The sequence below is a fragment of the Bombina bombina genome, chromosome 2, assembly GCF_027579735.1.
Source record: "Bombina bombina isolate aBomBom1 chromosome 2, aBomBom1.pri, whole genome shotgun sequence".
Lineage (NCBI taxonomy): Eukaryota > Metazoa > Chordata > Amphibia > Anura > Bombinatoridae > Bombina > Bombina bombina.
Genome location: NC_069500.1, coordinates 488054083 through 488075345, shown reverse-complemented (window position 1 = coordinate 488075345; position 21263 = coordinate 488054083). Strand labels below are relative to the sequence as shown.

The 21263-nt window shown below is 36.3% G+C and overlaps 1 protein-coding gene across 1 annotated transcript in view; it reads left to right on the top strand.

The window, feature by feature from the left end:
• Positions 1 to 698: 698 nt before the first annotated feature.
• Positions 699 to 21263, top strand: part of ASCC2 (activating signal cointegrator 1 complex subunit 2) — a 147338-nt gene continuing 126773 nt past the window's right edge. The window contains 13 exon segments of the mRNA XM_053702191.1: positions 699 to 750; positions 998 to 1079; positions 1282 to 1440; positions 11168 to 11338; positions 11420 to 11549; positions 12576 to 12643; positions 12721 to 12831; positions 15617 to 15729; positions 15861 to 15935; positions 18523 to 18630; positions 18715 to 18783; positions 20069 to 20143; positions 20233 to 20401. Coding sequence (XP_053558166.1) covers positions 999 to 1079; positions 1282 to 1440; positions 11168 to 11338; positions 11420 to 11549; positions 12576 to 12643; positions 12721 to 12831; positions 15617 to 15729; positions 15861 to 15935; positions 18523 to 18630; positions 18715 to 18783; positions 20069 to 20143; positions 20233 to 20401 — 1329 coding nt within the window. The 5' untranslated portion in view covers positions 699 to 750; position 998.

Genomic DNA, 21263 nt, shown 5'->3' with positions numbered 1-21263 from the left:
TTTGTCACTTTTTAAACAACTAATGAAACTTTAAAAAATACATCTACATGTTAGCCATGGACTAATCTTTTCTTTGAATGCATCATTCTATTTAGCATGTATTTAGTGTTTAATGTCCCTTTAATGTTGACTTTAATGCCCCAGTTTAAATAAAATTGGTCAATCACTTTATATTAATATTACACGTTCTGTTGAACTGATGCTCATACAATTGTTCTATGGTAATTGTTTAATTTATATACATATAAGGATTTCACATCTGACATGACTGCATAGCATGTTGTTAGGTTAGTTTTTGTGTTCATTTCATAATTTGCCATGATATAGAAATACGATTGCTTATGAGCAAACATAAAACCACAGTATCCAACACACTATAGAGGCAATTATAAACGTTTAATAGAAACGCACAATAACCGAATAGATATACAGTACACTATTTATACAGTATAATACACATTGATAGTGTCCATGCTAATTGCTAAGCGCCAGTGGAATAAACAAAACGTTGCGATTTGATTGCGCGGGTCAGTTTAAGCACAACAGTTTCGGTTAAAAAAAAAAAAAGAGAAAAGAATGGCATATTTGGGCAATTTTATGCAAGACAGTACTTTTCACCACAGTGGCAGTTATTGAGTTAATCAGTCGTTCATGTGACAGTTCTTGACGGATAATGAATTACGTAATTTCCTGTTTGAGCAGGAAGTTGTGTTCTCTTGGTCTTGTGCTTTGAAACAGCTGTTGGCTGATGTGTGTGTTCATTTATTTTAAATGTGTGTTTTGCCTGTCACTCATTAGATATTCTGCATTACATGCCACTGTCATTTCCTAACTAGTATCGTAGTGGTAACCAGGGTATTTTTTAAGTCATTACCGTTGTACCTACTACCTACAGACATCTCATATCATTGAGGTCTTGGGTACATATTATATTTTATGTATTGTTTAATCCTCCCGTCCCTCACTTTTACTTGAACATCCTATTTTGTATCCCTAGCATGTCAGCACTGCCGCTAGATGAGCTGCATGTGACAGAGAAAGACTCAGTTACAGGGCGGGTACGGACACTTCCTGCGCTGGTGAGTTTTATACGCAAATGTCAAGTTATCATAAATTAATTTCTTATTAATCCCAACGCTGTCATTTATTGCTATATAATGTTTTGTAGAACTGTAGGCTGTCCTCTACGATCTTCCCTGCTTGACCATAATTGTACTTTTAACTTTCATCTATAGCACAAGTTGAACAATGTTTCAACCTATTTCTTTCATATTTTATCAGCATCCAGATCGAGCTGTCAAAAGGCACTTTGTAGTGTATGTACCTCCACCAGCATCATGTGCCCCTGCTGCCATGGAAGAGTTCTTAGAAAGAGCTGGTTTTATTACCAAGGACTTGCGCTGGCTCCTTGCACTGCCCCATGATCTGTTTTGGTGCCAGGTAAGGTGGGATTATTAATGTTATCACATTATTTTAAATGGAAGAAATTAAAGGAAACAGGCAAGTTCAAATTTAAACTTTTTTTTTTTTTTATTCAGATAGAGAGAATGCAGAATGAACATTTTTTTCAGTTTATTTCTACTATTAAATTTGCTTTGTTCTTTTGGTGTCCTTTGTTGAAAAATCACACTAGTGGCTCATTGGAGAGCATGAGTGTGCACATGTCTAGGTAGCAGTGTTATACAGTGTTGCAAACGCTGCAGCCATAGGCTGCTAAAGGCGTGTGCAGTCCTGAGCTCCTATGGGCCTAACTACGTCTACTCTTCAAGAAGGGATACCAAGAGAACAAAAACAATTTGTTACTAGAAGGAAATTAGAAAGTTGTTTAAAATTGCACACTTTATCTGAATCATGAAAATTTAATTTTGACTTTACTGTGCCTTTATAGGGATACTTAGTCAAAAGTAAACTTTTATGAATCCAATAGGGTATGCAATTTTTTTTTTTTTTTTTTTTTATATTTTATTTATTGAGGTTGAGATCACGATACAACATGGATGTAATACATCATCAAAAATGCATAAATACCAGAGAAAAGTATTAACAATATACACATCATGACCAGCATATTCTTATTTCTGTTGCATCACAGAAATGAAATAGAAAGAAAAAGAAATAGTCTCAACCTCATTTTTTCTATTTTTCCCTAGCTTCGAGATATTCATATCAAACAAGTAAAGCATAATGATATAGTGCTTATTCTTTTTCACAAAATGCTAATGTAAATTAAACTTTCAGGTACAACATATACCATAATTTACATCATTTTATCATGCTATAAATTAACAGCCAAAACAATAATTAAATTTTACCCTTTACTTCCCTTTCCGTCTTAAATCAATTATTCATATGAAAGTCAACCAGCCTACCATACCTAATCCACTAAGGGAGGAAGGGCCTATCCAACCCAACAGCGCTAGGCGTAATAACATTAAACACAGCATGTAACCATCAACAGAGGGAGAAAGGAAAAAAAAAAAAAAAAAAAAAAAAAAAAAAAAAAAACATGAAAAAAGGAGGGGGGGCGAGAGATGAGCAAGGAAGACTACCATAGACCCAGGAGTACCAATTCTGAGTTCCTGAATGGGTATATCAAATGTTCTCTTTCATTCAATGGAAATATTTTAATGAAAGTTGTCCATTTTTTAAAGAAACCTTCAATGTCACTCTCTTCTTCTATGTTGGTGTCTCTTTGCTCTATCATATATTGTTTTTTTAGGCAATTTTTAAGCTCATTTATACTGGGACTTGCCCTTCCTTTCCATTTTTTGAAAATTAGATATCTTGCCGCTAGGATAATCATATTAACTATTTTATTGTGCTTCCGGAGGTCTTTCGTTGCTTCCCATAGAAGGATTACAGAAACTATGTCTAACCTCAGAGGAGAGATTTTTAAAACATGATTAATCCAGTATTCTATTTTAGCCCAAAAATTTTTAATCTTAGGGCATTCCCAGATCATATGGATAAGGTCTGCCGATGGTAATGAACATTTTGGACATATACAAAAACTAATATTCCCACATCTTGTCCCTTTTTTCGGGGTATAGTAAGTCCTATACAGTAACTTAATATGGGATTCTCTCCATGTGGCCGATAAAGTAATTTGTGATACTTTTGAAATAGAGGCCTGGATTTTATTTAGATTTATGGTATGTTGAGTTATCATGGAGTCCCATGCAACTGTTAAGTTTCCTAAATTCATCTCCCCTTTGTTAGATATTAATAATTGATAACATGGTGAGATTGACATAAACCCATTTTTAGCTAACACCAGCAGATTCTCCAACTTCCCCCAGGACCAGTTCCAGCCAAATTCATTTGTCATCTTAGTTATGAAGTGTCTAATTTGTAAGTATGCAAAAAATTCTTGGTTACTAAGACTGAATTCTCTTTTTAAACTCTCAAATGTTTTAATACATTGGCCATTCCAGTCTATCATCTGGGAGACATTATTCAAACCTAATGTATGCCATTTTTGGAAAGGTGCCGATTGTAGTCCCGCTTGAAATTTAGGGTTCCCTTTAATTGGCATATAATTGGAGACATTTCCTTTGATAGATAATAACCTACATATCTTCCTCCATGCCTGTAGTGGATATATTAATGTTTTGAATATTTTAATTTCCTGGGGGACTGTCTTAGGATTGCAGTGTATCAAAGCTGTGGGAAGATATGGTAGACTTACATTTTTTTCAAGTTCATTGTTTGTTACATAATCTTTGTTTAGAATCCAATCTACAACTATTCGGGCCAGTGAGGCCAGGTTGTAGAATTGTATATCCGGCAATGCAAGTCCACCATACTTCCTGGGAAGTGAAAGCTTCATTAACGAGATTCTTGGTTTTTTATTCTGCCATATAAAAATTCTCAACCTACTATTAATTTTTTCAATATCCTTCCTTTTAAGAATTATTGGAGTATTCTGTAAAATGAATAACAACTTTGGAAGCAAAATCATTTTAAATGCGGCAATACGACCTGAGATCGAGAGTGGGAAATTTTGCCATAATTTTAAACTCGCCTCAATCTCTCTCAGTACTGGTTTTACATTAAGATCATAGCATTTATCTAGGTCGGAAATGATCATTATCCCCAAATATCTAAATGATTCTGAGACTCTAAAAGGAATTTCTATCAAGGAGTCTGGGTTTTTTCTAATCCATAATAATTCAGATTTTGACGCATTGATCCTATAACCCGAGAAGGATCCGAATTGTTCTATAATTGAAATAAGTATAGGTATATTATTTTGCGTGTTAGAGATGTAAAGCAGGATGTCATCTGCGTATAACGCAATTTTAAGCTCTGCTCTACCTATTCTGATTCCTTCTATTTGTGTTCTTATCGCTATTGCCAGTGGTTCAATTGAAATATTGAAGAGGAGAGGAGAGAGGGGGCATCCCTGGCGCGTTCCCCTTTCCAGTAATATTTCAGAAGATAATGTATTATTAACGATTAACCTGGTGAATGATTTTTTATATAAGTTCTCCACAAATTTAGGGAAGTGCCCACTGAAGCCAAACTTGTGGAGAGACGAGAACAGGTGGTCCTGATGGATTGAATCAAATGCTTTTTCTGCATCAATTGAAACAATTGCTAGATCTGGGGAGTCCCCCTCTCTCCTCTGCCCCGCCAACTCAGTAGATTTAAAGTAGTCTAAAGTGACTAATACTTCCCTAATCTTTGCTGTTAGATTTCGTTTCTGCAAAAATCCAGCTTGGTCTTTGTGTATTATTTCCGGGAGAACTAATTGCAGTCTCTTGGCTAAAATAGAGGTCAGGATCTTGTAATCAGAATTTAATAGTGCTATGGGCCTGTAAGATTCCTTTTTTGTCGGATCCTTCCCGGGTTTAAGAACCAAAGTAGTGTGAGATGCACAAAACTGAGGCGAGACTGCCTTTCCATTGATAAACATGTGGTTAAAAAGTTTACTTAACGGTGAAACAACGAATGGTGCAAGAATTTTATAAAATTCATTTGGTAATGCATCCGGACCAGGAGCCTTGTTTGATGGAAGATCCTGAATCATCTTTAGAATTTCTTCCTGAGAAATTGGGGAGTTAACCATTAACATTTTTTCACCGTCAAGTACCGGGTGGGTAATTTTGCTCCAGAATTCATCTGATTTAGTTTTATCTGCATCCCTTAAAGAGTAGATCTCTTTGAAGTATTCTAAAAATATGTTAGAGATATCATCTACATTTGTGTGAGTTTTCTTCTTATGCAGAAGCTTATCTATTAATGGAGATCTTTTTTCTTTTTTCATCAAATTAGCCAATAACTTTCCAGCTTTATTGCCATAGCGATAAAGTCTTGCCTGAAGTTTAAGCTCCTTTTGGGTCTCTCTATAAGTTAAAAATGAGTCTCTTTCATTTTTTGCTCTAATATATCTGATCCAATTTCCCGGGGAGTTATCCAGCAAATAGCGATTATATGAGTTGATTACAGCTTTTGTCACTTCTGTTTCTCTGATTCTTAGTGTTTTATTTCTGTTAGCAATATATGAAATCATTTCCCCCCTAAGAACTGCCTTTGCAGCCTCCCAGAAAATATCTGGGCGGTCACCATAAGTCTTATTAAATTCAGCATATTCTTCATATTTGCTTTTTAACCAGTTTTTAAATTTTAACTCATTCGCCAGCCATGTGGGGAAGAAGAAGCGAGAGGATCTTAGTTTGAAGTCATTATATTGAATTTCTATTGTGATGGGGCTATGGTCTGATATACATATGGGAAGTATTTTGGCTATAATTTTCATTTTACATAGCCTTTCATCTATAAGGAATAAATCTATTCTGGATAGAGTTTTGTGAGCTCGAGACAAACAGGTAAAATCTCTCAGATCTGGATTCTGTAGTCTCCATATGTCCCTGACTAACAAATTTTGAGAGATTTTCTTGAACATTTTAGTTTCCAGGCTATCTCGCCTATTCTTCCCCACAATGGACTTCTGTCTGAGTCTGTCCAGGGGTTGGTGTGGGGCCATGTTATAATCCCCGCCCAGAATTAGGTATCCTATTGATTCAGAAATTATTTTTGATTGCAGATTGTCCCAGAATATTGGATCGAATACATTAGGAGCATATAGGTTACAAAGTGTATACAGGATTCCTTCTATCTTTAATTTTAAAATTATATATCTCCCTTCCGGGTCTGAAATACTGTGCAAAATTTCATAATTAATTCTTTTCCCTAACAAGATTGCCACACCTCTCTTCCTTTTTGTGCCCGTAGAAGCAACCACTTCCTTTACCCAAGAGGACTTTAATTTTAGCACTTCCTGCAAATTTAAGTGAGTTTCTTGTAGCATAGCTATATTAGTGCCAATTTTTTGTAGGTGAGCCAAAACTGATTTTCGTTTGATAGGGGAGGTGAGACCTCCAATATTCCAAGAGGTTATTTTACATTTATCTGCCCTGCCCATCTCTCAGCCACCCAAAAAAAAAAAAGACAACAAAACAAAAAAAAAAAAAAAAAAAAAAAAAAAAGAAAAAAAAAGAAAAGAAAATTCCCTGAAGCTATATACCCACCTAATGCAGGCATTCCCCTGGGGGCCCTGCATAACCCCCTAATAGAGCTTACACCTTGCATCGAGTATCAGACTATAATCTGTAAAACTCAAAAAATATGCTGATTTTTCATCTATTATCATTCCTTTCTAGCTCTTCTACAAATTTCTCTGCTTTTTTTGCAGATTCAAACAAGTGAACTTCGTCATTGAGAATAACCTTTAATTTAGCCGGATAAATTATGGTGGCACGGTAACCTGCTTTAATAAGTTTCGTACAGATAGGGGATAACTCTTTTCTTTTCCCTGCTGTTTCAGCGGAGAAATCCTGGAATATTAGTATATTGTTTGTCCCTAGGGAGATAGGTTGATTCTTTCGGTAGTACTGAAATATTACCATCTTATCCTGAAAATTTAGTAATTTAGCTATTATTGGTCTAGCTCTAGTCTTCCCTCTTCCTTCATCAGACTGACGCCCTACTCTGTGGGCCCTTTCAACTATTATTGGAGGATATGAGGGAGGTAATCCTAGTATTTGTACTAAGGTTTCAGATATAAATTTTCCCAAATCTTCATGTTGTTTCCCCTCTGGGACCCCTATTATTCTTAAATTGTTCCTCCGCGAGCGATCTTCAAGATCCTCTATTTTAGTTTGTATTTTGGATAGTGTTATATCTGCAGTTTCTAGTTTAGAGCTGTGAATTGAGCTAATATCCTCCAAGTCTGACACTCTTTGTTCAGCTTCTTGAAGTCTATTTGCAAATTGTCGAATTTCATTAGTGAGAGATACGATGTCTTGTTTAATCTCAAGTTTGAGAGATTCAAATCTTGGGGAAAGTGCTTCAGTTATACTGGATACCAATGCTTGAGTATCTGCACTTTCTTTGTTATAGGAGAGATTAGAGGAGAGTGAGTGAATGTCTACCTGTGTTTCTATCGTATTTTTGTTTTTCTTATCTCTATGTCTGGCCGCCATAGCTGGTGAGGGGGTCTTAGTGTGTGTGTGTAGAAATTTATCCATGAATTGATTAAGTGCTTAAAAATGAAACAAAAAGAAGGTGGGGGACAAATTCCCCCACCTAAAGTGCTGAATAGTGATTTAAAGTGTTATCTATTGAAGGGGTAGAGAGAGAGAGAAAAAAAAAAAAAAAAAAAAAAAAAAAGGAGTGAGGGAGTGAGTTGTGAGGGTATTTCGTGAGGATGTGGGGGGAAGGAAAAAAAAAAAAAAAAAAAAAAGTGAATTAAAGTGTTTTAAATTATGGCGGTGTGTTACTTTATGTCCTTAAAAGAAGTTCAATCAGTTCTTTCTAAGTATCGAAATGCTTTTTATTTTTTAGTGCATTTGTTTAGCTGTTTAATAAATGGCTTTATTTATTCACTACAAGACTCTCAATCCCAGAAAAAAACAGGGAAGGAAAAAGTTAAGCCAAACAAGCTTAACCTATGTGTCGAATTATTCTTCTCTCCTATTTCTAGTTACTGCAATGCTCCTGATTCCTAGAGAGTTAAGCTATACTTTAACAGTATCCAGTTTGCTTATGCTTTGTACTCAGTTATTTAGGTTTTATATATAATCACTTTTAACTTGCCAGTATATGAAATCAAGAAAACTACTACATTAATTTACCCCCTTTAGTACCTGTGTGTATCTCTTCACAATCTGTTACTTATATAGTAAATATTTTTATTTCAGTAATCACCACCGAACTTGAAATTTCCTTGTAAATGACACTTTTTATATAGTGTCTTTCTATTTTTCTAGGTTGAGTGTATTATATGGTACAGAAAAAGTCACAAATGTACTCCACTTTTGTATTCGATATTAGTCTGGGCAGTACCCAGCTTTGTATATGTATCACAACGTAGGTTATCAACTATTTATGTTTACACTTAGGACAGCAATTTGTTACCCTCCTAGAATAAAAAACACAGAAGGAAATACACTTTAGTACTTAAGCTATGATTCATCACTATGTCTTAACTTAAACAGCTATTCGGTGCCTTATTTAACCTTCATCAAATTAATCGCAAAACCTGTGTAACCATATTCAAGGGGATACATTACTATGCACATAAAATAAGAAAATATTAATTTGTTAATATAAACAGAAGCAATATCTTTCCAGCCTTCCTCCTTCCTTCCTTCTTCCCTTCTGAACCTTTCCCCTTTTTTCCCTTTTGCAAAAAGAAACATACAACAAATTCTGAAAGGGGGTTAGTATCATATGCCAAACATATTAATCTCTTCTGTTCACTTTATCTTCCTCAAAGTATGTGTGCAAAAAAAAAGATTAATCAGTGTCTCCAAAGTTGACACTGTTATGTCTCTTAAGAACAATCATGTTTTTTAAACCGTTCTAATAGTACTGTTCTTGTTATATGGTTTCTTTCCCAAAGAAACCGGCAAAGTTCTGGGAGGGATGTCAGCCACAACTTATTTATAGCAAAGGAAAGTTAAAAAACAAAGATAGTGGCTATTAATCTGTTTAACACATTAAGAAAACATGTGCAGATATCAGACAGTTAGCATGTACTTTACCAGCTACCGTCCAGACTGTACACGAGGAGCTAAGAAGCAATCACAGAAGTTTTTCTGGGTAATCCGGGCTCCCCCTTCACAACAACCATGAAAGGAGAGTGGTGAGTGTGGAGACCAGGCAGGCAGCGCTGGTCAGCTTCACCAGCCAAGACTCAGGGCAGGTATTTAGATGAGGACAGCGGCCCGGTCCCGGGGAGACAACTAGGCGAGCGGAGTGATCCAAGTCCCTCACGCAACATCGGTGGGAGGGGATCCCTGGGCCAATGAGGAGTAACACTCCCGGAGACGTTGCGCTCCTTTTCCTCGTTGCCAGAAGCGTAGCGGGACACAGGAAAAAACGGCCAGACCGCAGCCAAAGAAGATCCGGCAATCAGGTGATTCCTCCTACTCCCGAGTCAGGAAGATGAAGACGGCCGCGTCGGCACCCACCACCGGACAGCAGAGGTAAACTTCCTTCAATTACCCGACAGGTCAGAAAGGGCTAAGGTGCAGGGGGGCTCCGTCCGTGCAGGCTGGTAACTGATCAGTTGGGCTTCGCCTCTGGTATGTATGGCTGAGGAGGTATTCCCAGACAGATGCAGCCTTTCTCACCCAGCGCCTGCAGGAAAAAGGTGTATTGGAGGATTAACACTCTGGGTATAGCCGTTTAGATAAGGTTCACCTTTCTGTTCCCTTTCTCCTTTACAGGCAGTAGTGCAGTTTAGTGATGGTGTTAGATAAATCTTTATGTTATGCGATGGATCTTTATGCCGATATTTTCTGAGAGGTATGTGTCCATACAATTGGCATAAGCAGCTTAGTGCGTTGGTATGGCACTAGCCGAGTTCCAGTAGTGGTAGTATTTTAATTTGCAAGCCGCCCGGGGTCCAAGGGTTTGGGCGCCGAATTCTCGCCAACAGGCTTGCAGGGAAGGTAGTCGGAGCAGGTGCTTCACGTGACCACACACCTGGGCTCCTCCCTCAACATCTCTCAGGGTATGCAATTTTAAACAACTTTCCAATTTACTTTTATCATCAAATTTGATTTGTTCTTGGAATTCTTTGTGGAAAGATGCTGGGTAGGCTCATATGCTAATTTCTAAGTGTTGAACTGCCTCTTAACTTAGTGTAATTTGACAGTTAGACACTACTAGTTTCACATGTGTCATATAGATAACATTGTGCATACTTTCGTTGAGTTATTTAAGAGTCAGCACTGATTGCCTAAAATGCATGTCTGTCAAAAGAACTGAGGTAAGGGGGCAGTCTGCAGAGGCTTAGAAACAAGGTAATCAAAGAGGTAAAAAGTGTATTAATATAACTGTGTTTGTTATGCAAAACTGGGGTGTGACGAACCAAGGTTATCCAACCCTGCGCCAGTCACTTATTTGGCACAGAAAGGGTTATCAGACCCCTTCTACTCTCACTAATATGTCACAATCTAGCCACACCAGACCAGTTTGTGATTTAGTTCAGTGGGTGCAAGGGTTAACAACACTCTCTAGTCTGTACTAGACTTAAAAGAAATGCCCAAACTCCCCTTTAATGCCACCCACACTAAACTAACAATGCTGCCACCACTTGGCATTTGGAGGAAGGTTTTTTTTAGAAACTATTTATGAGGGGTTCTGGCACATCAAAGAAAACACAAACAAACCCAGTACGCAGGTATTTTTTTAAAAAACAAACAACTGTTCTTAGTTCACAACTAAGCAGAATTAACCCCTTCTCAGCTAACTCCTGAGGTATTCGTGACATGGGGAATGGGTAATAAAGGGACTATCAAGCTTTTTAAACAATAACATTTCTGGAGTAGACTGTCCCTTTAAGCCCCTTGAAGGGGTTAAAGTCATCTCCAGACAGCAATGCACTACTGGGACATAGCTGAATGTATCTGGTAAGGCTTATGTACATAGCCAACAACGGCCAGCTAGCATCCTGTAGAGCATTGCTGCAGCTGAGCCTACCTATGTATGCTTATTAACAAAGAATACCAAGGAATGCCGTAAATTTCATATTAGAAATAAATTGAAAAGTCTTTTAAAATTACATGTTCTGAGTCTTGAAAATGTAAATCATTTAATGTTTCTTTATGTAGGTTTTTTTTTTAAATCTATTTCATCTTTCTTCCTCAACCAGGTAATATTTGATGAATCTGTTCAGAAATGCCTGGATTCTTACCTGAGCAGTGCCCCCCGGAAGTACGATCTTCCCTGCTCTTTACCTCCAGCAGTACAGAATGTGCAGGATGAAGTTCACCAGTTAGTCTTTCTAACGATCCTGCGGATGTCCACACACAAGGAATCCAAGGTATAAAGTCAAAGAGTTTCAGGAAGCTGAAAATGATCATATGTGGTAATGTAATCAATACTTTTTTTCTATGAAATTCAGGATCATCACATCACCCCGTCTGTCTTTGGGGAGATTCTGTACAATAACTACTTGTTTGACGTCCCCAAACTCCTAGATATCTGTATCCTGTTTGGAAAGGGAAACTCAGCCATGCTCCAGAAGATGATATGTAAGTGTCTCACATTTAAAGGAATAGTCAAAATTAAACTTTAATGATTCAGATAGAGCAGGCAATGTTAAACAACTTTCTAATTTACTCGTAATTATCAGTTTTTTTTCCTCTCGTTCTCTTGGTATCTTTATTTGAAAATGCAAGAATGTAATCATAGGAGCCGGCCCATTTTTGGTTCAGAACCAGGGTAGTACTTTCTAATTGGTGTCTAAATGTAGCCACCTATCGGCAAGCACCTATCAGCAAGCACTACCCAAGTGCTGAACCAAAAATGGTCTGGCTTCTAAGCTTACATTCAAATAAAGATAGCAAGAGAATGAAGAAAAATGATAATAGGAGAAAATTAGAAAGTTGCTGAAAATTGCATGCTCTATCTGAATCATGAAAGTTTAATTTTGACTAGACTATCCCTTTAAAGCTCCCTATCTTTGTCTGTATCTTACCTTTTTGTAATTAAAGGGATAGTTAACACCAGAATTTTTGTTGTTTTAAAATATGGATAATCTCTTAATTCCCCATTTTTGCATAACCAGTACAGTTATAATAATACACATTTTACCTCTGTGATTACCTTGTACCTAAGCCTCTGCAGACTGCCCCCTTATTTCAGTACTTTTGACAGACTTGCATTTTAGCCAATCAGTGCTCACTCCTCAGTAAATTCACGTGCATGAACTCAATGTTATGTATATGAAACACATGAACTAACATCCTCTAGTGGTAAAAAACTGTCAAATGCAGAGGCGGCCTTCAAGGTCTAAAAAATTAGCATATGAACCTCCTAGGTTTAGCTTTCAACTAAGAATATCATGAGAACAAAGCAAAATTGGTGATAAAAGTAAAATGGAAAGTTGTTTAAAATTACATGCCCTATTTGAATCATGAAAGTTTTTTTTGGACTTGACTGTTTTTTGTTTTGTTTATATCTCTGCATTGCACTGTTTGTAGTTGGGTTATTGCTTCTCTAACTGAATTTTGTTTATTATTGTATTTCTCTTTATATAAGTGTGTTTTAATTTTCAGGTAATATTTTCAAGCATCAGCCTAGTTATTACCAGGATCTTGATGAAAGTGTTCCCACATTATTGCAGGTGAGGGATGGCAGTGTGGGTATGAATTGTGGGAAATATCCGAGGTTGTTCTCTAACACGTGTCTTTGTTTTGTTAGGTATTCACCAACATTCTGGAAATTTGTGGTCTGAATCAAGAGGGGGCAACTGCTGAGCCCCAGAAACTAGGTGACAAGAAGCGACTAACTCCTCAAGATATGTCAGCACAGGTTAACTCATCTTTGTGTATTTACGTTTTTATGCTTTTTTTTTTTTCTTTTTCTTTTATTGGTTTTATGGGAATGACAGATGGCTCCCTGAAGACTCTACTGTTCAGGGATGCATACAACCTACACTAACCTTTCTTTATACCGTTTCCTCTCTTCCATTGCTATCCCCTTGAACCCCCTTAGCACGTAAGCCTAAGAGCCATGCTGTTTGTAGATCACCTTCTTTAGAGCTGACTACAACAGTGTGACTCTTGGCAGGGCCCTCTACCTGTCTGATCCCTATAAATGTTTCCTTGTATTCCGCCTATGTTTATAGCGCTGCGGAATCTGTTGGCACTCTACAAATAACCAATAATAATAATAAAGGACATATTCTAGCTGCTAGAGATGCTTTTGACCTTTAAATAGGGTTATTTACAACTGTGATGTGTGAGAAGAGGTAGCCATAGTAAGGGAATATCAGTCAATTTGGAAGAGTGAACATAAATGTCTTTTATAGGGAAATCCCAATGTAAGCTTTTCTGAAATCTCTCACCATGTTTACTATATATGACATTCTAGTTGGTTGCCTTCTGTTTTAAAGGGACATTTATAGTGCAAAAATTGCACGCCCTAATTTGTTAGAACACATAATTTTTGCACTACTAATTGTGGAATGCTATGTGTGTGACCCCCACAAAAGGGTTAAACACATAAACATAACCCTACTCAGGAGCTGCAGAGAACTGCTGGCCGTTGCACAACCTTCAACTTTGTGGCTCTGTTCCATTTTGGGAGCTACAGTACTTGGTTCTCCCAAGAAGGACTTTACCTATGTGTTTAAACAATATGTGGGGGTTAAGTACACAAAGCTCTGGTTTTAGTAGTAGTACTTGTAGTTGATGGGTAAGTATGTAAGCTGTTTTGTTTGCCGGTTAAATAGATGTATTTTTATAATTCTGTTTAGGAGACAATAGATTGCTGTTGCTGATTGTAGCATAACTATATTGTGGCAAATACGGCACAACCTAATGTTTATGGAGATAGTTAAAGGGTCATGAAACCCACATTTTTTATGTCATGATTTAGAAAGAGCTTGTAATTTTAAACAACTTTCTAATTTACTTCTATTATCCAATTTGCTTTATCGTCTTGATATCCTTTGCTGAAAAGCATATCTAGATAGGCTCAGTAGCTGCTGATTGGTGGCTGCACACAGATGCCTCGTGTGATTGGCTCAACCATGTGCATTGATATTTCTTCAACAAAAGGTATCTAAAGAATGAAGCAAATTAGATAATAGAAGTAAATTGGAATTTTTTTTAAAATCGTATTCTCTACCTGAATCATGAAATAATTTTTTTGGGGTTTAGTGTCCCTTTAAGTTCATGTTTCCTCCCTTTCTTATCAGTTCTTTGAATTTTAGCCTACCTGAGAAGTAAACTTAAATGTACAGAAAATCCCTGTTCTTCTAGAAAAGCTTGCAAATACTGAGGTGGATCAATATTTTTAAACTCTTTTTTAATTATTGTTACTAAAGAGTCTATCGATATTAAAGGGACAGTCAAGTCCAGAATTTGTATTGTTTAAAAAGATAGATAATCCCTTTATTACCCATTCCCCAGTTTTGCAAAACCAACACAGTTATATAAATACACTTTTTACCTCTGTGATTACCTTGTATCTAAGCCTCTGCAGACATTATTTCAGTTCTTTTGACATCCTTGCATTTTAGCCAATCAGTGCTGACTCCTAAGTAACTCCACGTGAGTGAGCACAGTGTTATCTATATGGCACACATGAACTACCGCCCTCTAGCTGTGAAAAACTGACAAAATGCCCTGAGATAAGAGGTGGCCTTCACGGGCTTAAAAATGAGCATATGAGCCTACCTAGGTTTAGCTATTTAACAAAAAATACCAAGAGAACAAAGAACATTTGATGATTAAAGTAAATTGAAAAGTTGTTTAAAATTGCATGCCCTATCTGAATCATGAAAGTTTAATTTTGACTAGACTGTTCCTTTAATATATCCCTACACACAAACAAAGGGATCCCATGCTAGACGTAACCATAAAAAAAACGTAAAGGGACATGAGACCCACATTTTTTTCTTTCATTATTCAGATAGAGAATACAATTCTAAAAATGTTCCCATTTTACTTCTATTGTCAAATTTGCTTTGTTCTCATTCTTTGTTGAAGATACACCTAGGTAGGTAGCGTGCACATGCCTGGAATAGTGCTGCCATCTAGTGCTCATGCTAATGTATAACATTGTTGCAAAACTGCTGCCATATACTGCTTCAGATGCGTGCACACTCCTTAACTTACCTTCCTGCTTTTCAAAAAAGGATAACAAGAAATCAAAGACAATTTGATAATAGAAGTAAATTGGGAAGTTGTTTAAAAGTGTACTATCTGAATCCCGAAAGAAAAGTAGGATGCAAGTCTCTTTGCTGGTTCTGCTACAACAATCTGTACGGCTGTTGATGCTCTGGTTAGCACTGCAATCACAAGCCCTACAGTCATGCTATGTTGCTACCCACTGTTGTAACAGTTTAATGATTATGTTTGTTAAAATAAGTGTGTCTGATATTGACAGCCCTCCCTCAAAATAAACAAAAAACAAGGTATAAAGCATAAAAATAGCCTAAATGGGGTTTCAATGGATAAAAGGTCTCAAGAAAATATTCTGACAAGTGTCAGTGCAAAGTATCTGACAAGCAAGTAAGCCAATGAAAAAATATCTTTAATATTTTGCTGGTGTTTTTCTTTTTTTATACAATCTTTCTGTTGTCTATTAGGAGCTGTGTGATGCTGTGTTTTATCTCTGTGACACTTCCAGCACACTTTGGGCTTTTCTGGAAATTTTCCCAGAAGCTTCACAAACTCTGCAGACGCACGATTTCTTAACCAGGTGTGTGAGAAACGTCGGCTTTGCATTACTAATTGGTTTCATTGACTTTCACACCTTTAAAACAAACTAGTTGTCTGTCTTTCTACATAAACAACGTTCTTAACTAAATTTGTACTCCTGCTTCCCTTTAGATTGTGCACGTTTTATGAACAGTTCTTCTCAGAGCTAGAGGGCACAGTAAAACAGAGAAGTTTTGAAGATAAAAGGTAACCGATTTTAAGCTCCTCCCCTATACAATATGCATTACTGTTTTTGTCAATTCTGTTTTGTTTTTCAATGTCCAGTCTTATATCTGCGTTTGTGTTTGATGCTATTTAAAGGAACATAAAACCTATTTTTAATTTAATCCTAGTATATATTCTCAATTAAAGACTACATTTCACTGGGTCTGCCTACAAAATAAATGTTTTAATAACATTTTAACTTTAATTTACTTTGCAACATTTGCATTGTTTTGTTGTCCAGAAATATATCCTTTTAAAATTGTTATATATATTGTTCTATGTTGAAAACACATAGGAGCAGATGTAAATGTGCTACTGCAGTGAGTAAACAATCACTTGGTAGAATGGTGGGGGGGTAAATAAATTAAAGTATATCGAAGTGGGCAATCTGGGGGCTCCCACTGACTCCCACCCCGGCGACCTTGCTTGTATAGTGACAGGCATTGCAGGGCTTCACGTTTCGTGCAGTGATGTCGCTCGCAATGATGTGATGACGTCACCACGCAACTTTATTTAAAATTTACAATGTACAATATAGAGAAATGGGGGCATGCTGCTTAATAGCCTGTATTTTACCGTTGGAAAGGTAATGGGACACAAAACACAATTTTTTCTTTCATGATTTAGATAAAGCATGTGATTTTAAACAACTTTCTAAATTACTCATAGTATACATTTTTCCTTGTTTTTATCTTTATTTGAAAAAGCAGGAATGTAAACATAGAAACCAGCCCCTTTTTGGTTCAGGACCTAGGTAGCACCTGCTGATTGGTGGCTAAATGTTGCTTAAAATTGCATGCTCTCTCACTGGTTTTCAAACCTGTCTTCAGGCCTCTCTAACAGGGATATCTGAACTGAAATAACCATCTGATTAGTAAACATAATTATTTTACCTGCTCTCATCCAAGGTAATCCTGAAAACCTGGCCTGTTGGTGAGGCCTTAGGACAGGTTTGAAAACCAGTGCTCTATCTGAATCATGGGAAAAAAATGGAATTTGTATCCCTTTAAAAAGGGGCATGAAAGCCATATTTTTTTTTCTTTCATGATTCAGGAAGCGAATGCAATTTTAAACAACTTTCCAATTTATTTCCATTATCAAAATGTCTTTGTTCTCTTGTATCTTTTGTTGAAAAGCAGGGATGAAAGCTCAGTGTTGTGCACGTGTCTGCAGCAATATATGGCAGCAGTTTTGAAACAATGTTATACATTAGCAAGAGCAATAGATGGCAGCACTTCAGGCATGTGCATGCTACCTACCTCAGTATCTCTTTAACAAAGTATAACATGAGAACGAAGCAAATTTGATAATAGAAACAAATTGGAAACTTTTTAAAAATTGTATTCTCTATCTGAATCATGAAAGAAAAATGTTGGGTTTCATGTCCCTTAATACCTCCATCCTCTCTAGTATGCCAGTCTTGTGTTTAGCCAAGCAAGGATAGGTGGAAAGGACAAATCAGGGAAAATGAAGTGCAAACTATTACTGCTGCCATAAAAAAAAAAAAGGAAATTTAGTAAACATGTGTGGGTCCCGTGGACTCTCACCACCATAAAGGAAATTAATTTATCGGGAAAGCATAAATTGTGTTTTCTTTTATAAGGTGGTTAGAGTCCACAAGCCATTACTCCTGGGAGCTTATACCCAAAGCTGTGGGATCACAATTAATTTGGGCAGGACAAAAACGTTTTTTGAAAAGGCACACTCCTAATTTCCAGACACTGCTGCCTGGAGGACTTTCCTACTAAAAGCCACTTCGGTAGAAGCAAACACATCAAAGTGGTGAATTTAGTAAAAGTATGTACGGATGACCATGCTGCTGCCTTACAAATGTGTTCAACAGAAGCTTCATTATTAAAAGCCCAGAAAATGGAAACTGATCTAGTTTTGCAGAGATCTTTCCACCTCTAAGTAAGCCTTGTGAAGAGTTAAAGGGACATTAAACCCAACAAATTTATTTCATGATTCAGATAGATAATACAATTTTAAACAACATTCCAATTTACTTCTATTTTCTAATTTGCTTCATTCTTTAGATATCCTTTGTTAAAGAAATAGCAATGCACATGGGTGAGCCAATCACATGAGGCATCTATGTGCAGCCACCAATCAGCAGCTACTGAGCCTATCTAGATATGCTTTTCAGGAAAGAATATCAAGAGAATGAAGCAAATTAGATAATAGAATTAAATTAGAAAGTTGTTTAAAATGGTATTCTCTATCTGAATCATGAAAGAAAATTTTGGGGTTTAATTTCCCTTTAAAGTAACAGCTGTGGCCTTCTGACTCTCTTATCTAATTTGCTTTATTCTCTTGATATCCTTGGTTGAAAAGCATATATAAATAGGCTCAGTAGCTGCTGATTGGTGGCTGCCTCTTGTTATTGGCTCACCCATGTGCATTTCAATTTCTTCAACAAAGGATACCTTAAAAAAAAAAAAGCAAATTGGATAATAGAAGTAAATTGGAATGTTGTTTAAAATTGTATTCTCTATCTGAATCATGTAAGAAAAATTGGGGGTTTCATGTCCCTTTAAACAAGGCTGCCTCATACTTCTATTTTTCCCAGTGTGCAGTCTGATCTCTGGAGGAGGCTATCCCACTCCAGGAAGAAGCTCTTGAAGATTTGTCATGTGATCATCAGTGAGACATGTCTGCGGCCCATCTTGGAGCACAGGTACACAATGCCTGTTTCCCAAACATAATATAAATGAAGGTTCAGCTTGAATTTTGTAACTCAAATGTCATTTGTTTTTTTCAGAGCAGAGAATGTTCAGCCATTCGTGGAAGATTTTCTACAGATTCTAACATCATTGCTTCCAGAAAGGAGGTAAAAATTAAACCTGGGAACTGAGAGAGATTTTGAAATTCAAGTACTGAACTTGCCTATTTAATATTTAAGGTTTGATACTGAATTTCATTTAGCATTGGGTTAATTTTGAGTAATTTATGGGGTTATACACCATTAAAATGTTTTATGAATCACATATTAATTTGACAAGGGTTCCACATAATACCAAATATATTTAAGCTAAAAGTTTTTTTTCTATCTATTTATTTTTCTTTCTTTCTTTCTAATTATTCATAAAATTCTAATTCAGTTCCTTTGCTAACAGTTATTTATTTGGGCCGATAGTTAAACGCTTTTTATAGCCAATAGTTATATTAATAATGAATGAATTAATTAGCTACCTTTAGAGCAGAGATTCACATCATAAATTGTTGATATACTGGCTTTAAAAATAAAGAAATTATACGGTTGATCCTGTAAAAAGTCCTTTGAACATCTACTTCTAATCTTGAAAGGTCTAAAAGTAATGCACCTAGATAAATATTCCTTTACTTCGTAATGCTTTTTACTCTATGATGTTTGTTTTACTTCATCGTATATGATCAGTGAGATTTTTAGAGTGTTGCAGTTTGTTGTAATTTAATTTAGACATGATTAATAGTTCTTTAATTCTACCTATAAAAATGCAAACACAGAATTACATAATCAACAAACGTACAATAAAAATAATTTGAATGCAGTAGATTTGTTTTATTTCCAAATTTCCTTCCATTTCCCTACACCCTGTATCATTTGACAACCAGAATCCAATCATAGACTCATGTATACACTGTAATGTCTTGCACATGCTCAGTAGGAGTTGGTGCCTCAACATGTGCATATAAAAATACTGTGTAATTGAAGGAAATCGGATTTTATTTTTTTTAAATTGCATGCTGTATCTATCATGAAAGTTTGTGACTGTAGTGTCCCTTTAACATGTTACAGAAATAGTACATGCATATAATCTTATAGGACAGTACTTCTGTCTAAATTTGCACCTTAGAGCAGCCTCTAGCCCCTGCAGAGCAGGCCAGCAACACACATTCTTCCATTCGTTTCAGAGGAGTATCATAGGACTTATCTGCATTATAAAAGCTCTGTAAAATCTTCTAACTAAATGTAAGATGATTGTGTTTGGAGTTTATGCTAGATGTAATTACATTGGTTATAAGCACTAGTTTGTGTTTATTTTTATTTATTTTTAAATGTAATGCAGGTTGTGGGTTGACCTTTGGTAGAGATGTCTAACATACAATTTATATTCTTTACCTGGACCATGCAGGTTCCTGTGTGATTATGACGAGCTATTCCCAATTGCTGAAGATGTGAATTTGCTGCAGCAAGTCTCACCCACCCTGTATCCTTTATAAGCCTTTTATATACTCTCATTGAGTAGGAAAATAAGAGGGGGGGTCTAAATTCTGTAACATACTTAACCATCGACAGTGATGAGACTCGGACTGCGTACCTTATTCAAGGAGTGCAGAGTGCTTGGACAGACAGTCAAAAACCCAGATCAGTCTCTGTGTCCCAAACACTAAAAAGCACCAAGGTTGTTGCTGCCAGAGAACATAGGAGCCCTGACCAAAAGCCTCACCTCATGGAAGAGCCTGAAGTAAGTATTCATAAAATAATATTTAATTTGAATAATATTTTATTGTTAAAATTACATCTTTTATCTTCTTCTTGCCTCAGCCTCTAATTTTACTTTAATGTCTTGACAATTCATTTCTGGTATACACCTTTGTAGATCTCTCTCTAGCGAAACATAATTAGAATAAGACCTTCTGTAAAGCTGCTATCCTTTTATAGTCTTTAAAGGGATACTAAACCCAATTTTTTTTCTTTCATGATTCAGATAGAGGATGAGATTTTAAGCACCTTTCTAATTTACTCCTATTATCAAATTTTCTTTGTTCTCATGCTATCTTGATTTGAAAAAGCAGTACTGTAAGCTTTAGAGCTGGACCATTTTTTGTTCAGCACCTGGGTAGCGCTTGCTGATTTGTGGCTAAATGTAGCAAACCAATCAGCAAGCTCTACCAAGATGCTGAACAAAAAATGGGCCGGCTCCTAACCTTTTATTACTGCTTTTTCAAATCAAGATAACAAGAAAAAAAGAAAAATTGATAATAGGAGTAAATTAGAAAGTTGTTTAAAATTGCACACTCTATCTGAATCATGAAAGAAAAAATGTGGGGCTAGTATCCCTTTAAATGCTGAAAAAATTGTATCTTCCTATGCCCTTTTTGTTGGTAGCTTGTTTTTATTGTATAGATTAAACTGCCCGGATCACTTCTAAACCTTTAGAGTACTGTTAGCCACAGTGAATGTCAGAGTGCCCTCCCTACACATTATATTGTTTTGTTTTTCTGTTCCTTGTGATCTTACTAAGTATGGTGAAATAACATTCTTCAGACCCTACACAGCTACTTTGTGGTGTTGAATGATCATTTACCTCAACCAGTATGGAGCTG